Source organism: Limulus polyphemus, unplaced genomic scaffold (genome assembly GCF_000517525.1).
Source record: "Limulus polyphemus unplaced genomic scaffold, Limulus_polyphemus-2.1.2 Scaffold7991, whole genome shotgun sequence".
NCBI lineage: Eukaryota > Metazoa > Arthropoda > Merostomata > Xiphosura > Limulidae > Limulus > Limulus polyphemus.
In genome coordinates this window covers 9,458-11,010 of record NW_013673601.1, presented here as the reverse complement: position 1 = coordinate 11,010, position 1,553 = coordinate 9,458, and the positions used below count along the sequence as shown (strand labels likewise).

Below are 1,553 nucleotides of genomic sequence, written 5' to 3'. Positions count from 1 at the left end.
GCCTTTTCACTCTTTGTGGTTCATGCTGCGATGCCTTTTCACTCTTTGTGGTTCATGCTGCGATGCCTTTTCACTCTTTCTGGTTTATGCTGCGATGCCTTTTCACTCTTTCTGGTTTATGCTGCGATACCTTTACACTCTTTGTGGTTTATGCTGCGATACCTTTTCACTCTTTGTGGTTCATGCTGCGATACCTTTTCACTCTTTCTGGTTTATGCTGTGATACCTTTTCACTCTTTGTGATTCATGCTGCGATACCTTTTCACTCTTTGTGGTTCATGCTGCGATACCTTTCACTCTTTGTGGTTCATGCTGCGATACCTTTCACTCTTTGTGGTTTATGCTGTGATACTTTTTTGCTCTTTGTGGTTTATGCTGCGATACGTTTACACTCTTTGTGGTTTATGCTGCAATACCTTTTTGCTCTTTGTGGTTTATGCTGCAATACCTTTTTGCTCTTTCTGGTTCATGCTGCGATACCTTTTCACTCTTTGTGGTTTATGCTGTGATACCTTTTCACTCTTTGCGGTTTATGCTGTGATACCTTTTCACTCTTTGCGGTTTATGCTGTGATACCTTTTCACTCTTTGTGGTTTATGCTGTGATACCTTTTCACTCTTTGTGGTTTATGCTGCAATGCCTTTTCACTCTTTGTGGTTCATGCTGCGATGCCTTTTCACTCTTTGTGGTTTATGCTGTGATACTTTTTTGCTCTTTGTGGTTTATGCTGCGATACCTTTTCACTCTTTATGGTTTATGCTGCGATACCTTTTCACTCTTTGTGGTTTATGCTGCGATACCTTTTCACTCTTTGTGGTTTATGCTGCAATACCTTTTCACTCTTTGTGGTTCATGCTGCGATGCCTTTTCACTCTTTGTGGTTCATGCTGCGATACTTTTTCACTTTTTGTCGTCCACGAGACCCCTTACTATAGTAAAAAAAATGCCTTTACATAAATATTTTGTAATTCAGTTGTCATTTCAATAAACTTCTCAAAAATACTTAAAACAATTGGAAGTGTTTCATTTATGAATAGGTTTCACTGTCTGAATACCGGATGAGAAAAAGGGAGAACACTAAAAACGAGAGCAACAATCTCAAGTTAGAAACACATGGGAAACGTGACTTTCAGAACAATGAAGCGAATGATACTGGTCTTTTACCACTGGCACAGTTTGAACCACTTTTAGCTCAAGATGCAACAGAAATTGATTTTAAAGGTAAGAAAAGATATGTTTAAGATTTTTCTATAAACACATTGCTGTATACTAAACTTAGTTGATGATCTCATTATGGACATTTTTCCATTGAAACTATATTAATATTGTATTAGAGATTCACCTTTTTTAGTGTAATGTAGTTCTTTCTATACAACCACTTTAGCGGGGCTAAATATTCGTGTCTTAAGTTTACTTTTCTAGCATTATCTAGTGTACTAGAACCATTTCAGTACAGCTAACTGTACCTATCGTAAGGTTAATCTTTCTAGTGTTACAGAACCACTTCAGTACAGCTAACTGTACCTGTCGTAAGGTTATCTTTCTAGTGTTAC

At 37.5% G+C, this 1,553-nt stretch overlaps 1 protein-coding gene across 3 annotated transcripts in view; it reads left to right on the top strand.

Moving 5' to 3' along the window:
* LOC106475030 (histone-lysine N-methyltransferase 2E-like) overlaps positions 1-1,553 on the top strand; it is a 28,512-nt gene that overhangs the window by 22,665 nt on the left and 4,294 nt on the right. For all 3 annotated transcript variants that reach the window (XM_022379247.1, XM_022379246.1, XM_013935727.2), the window contains one exon: positions 1,038-1,221. In XM_022379247.1, coding sequence (XP_022234955.1) covers positions 1,038-1,221 — 184 coding nt within the window. The remainder of the gene's footprint in view (positions 1-1,037; positions 1,222-1,553) is intronic.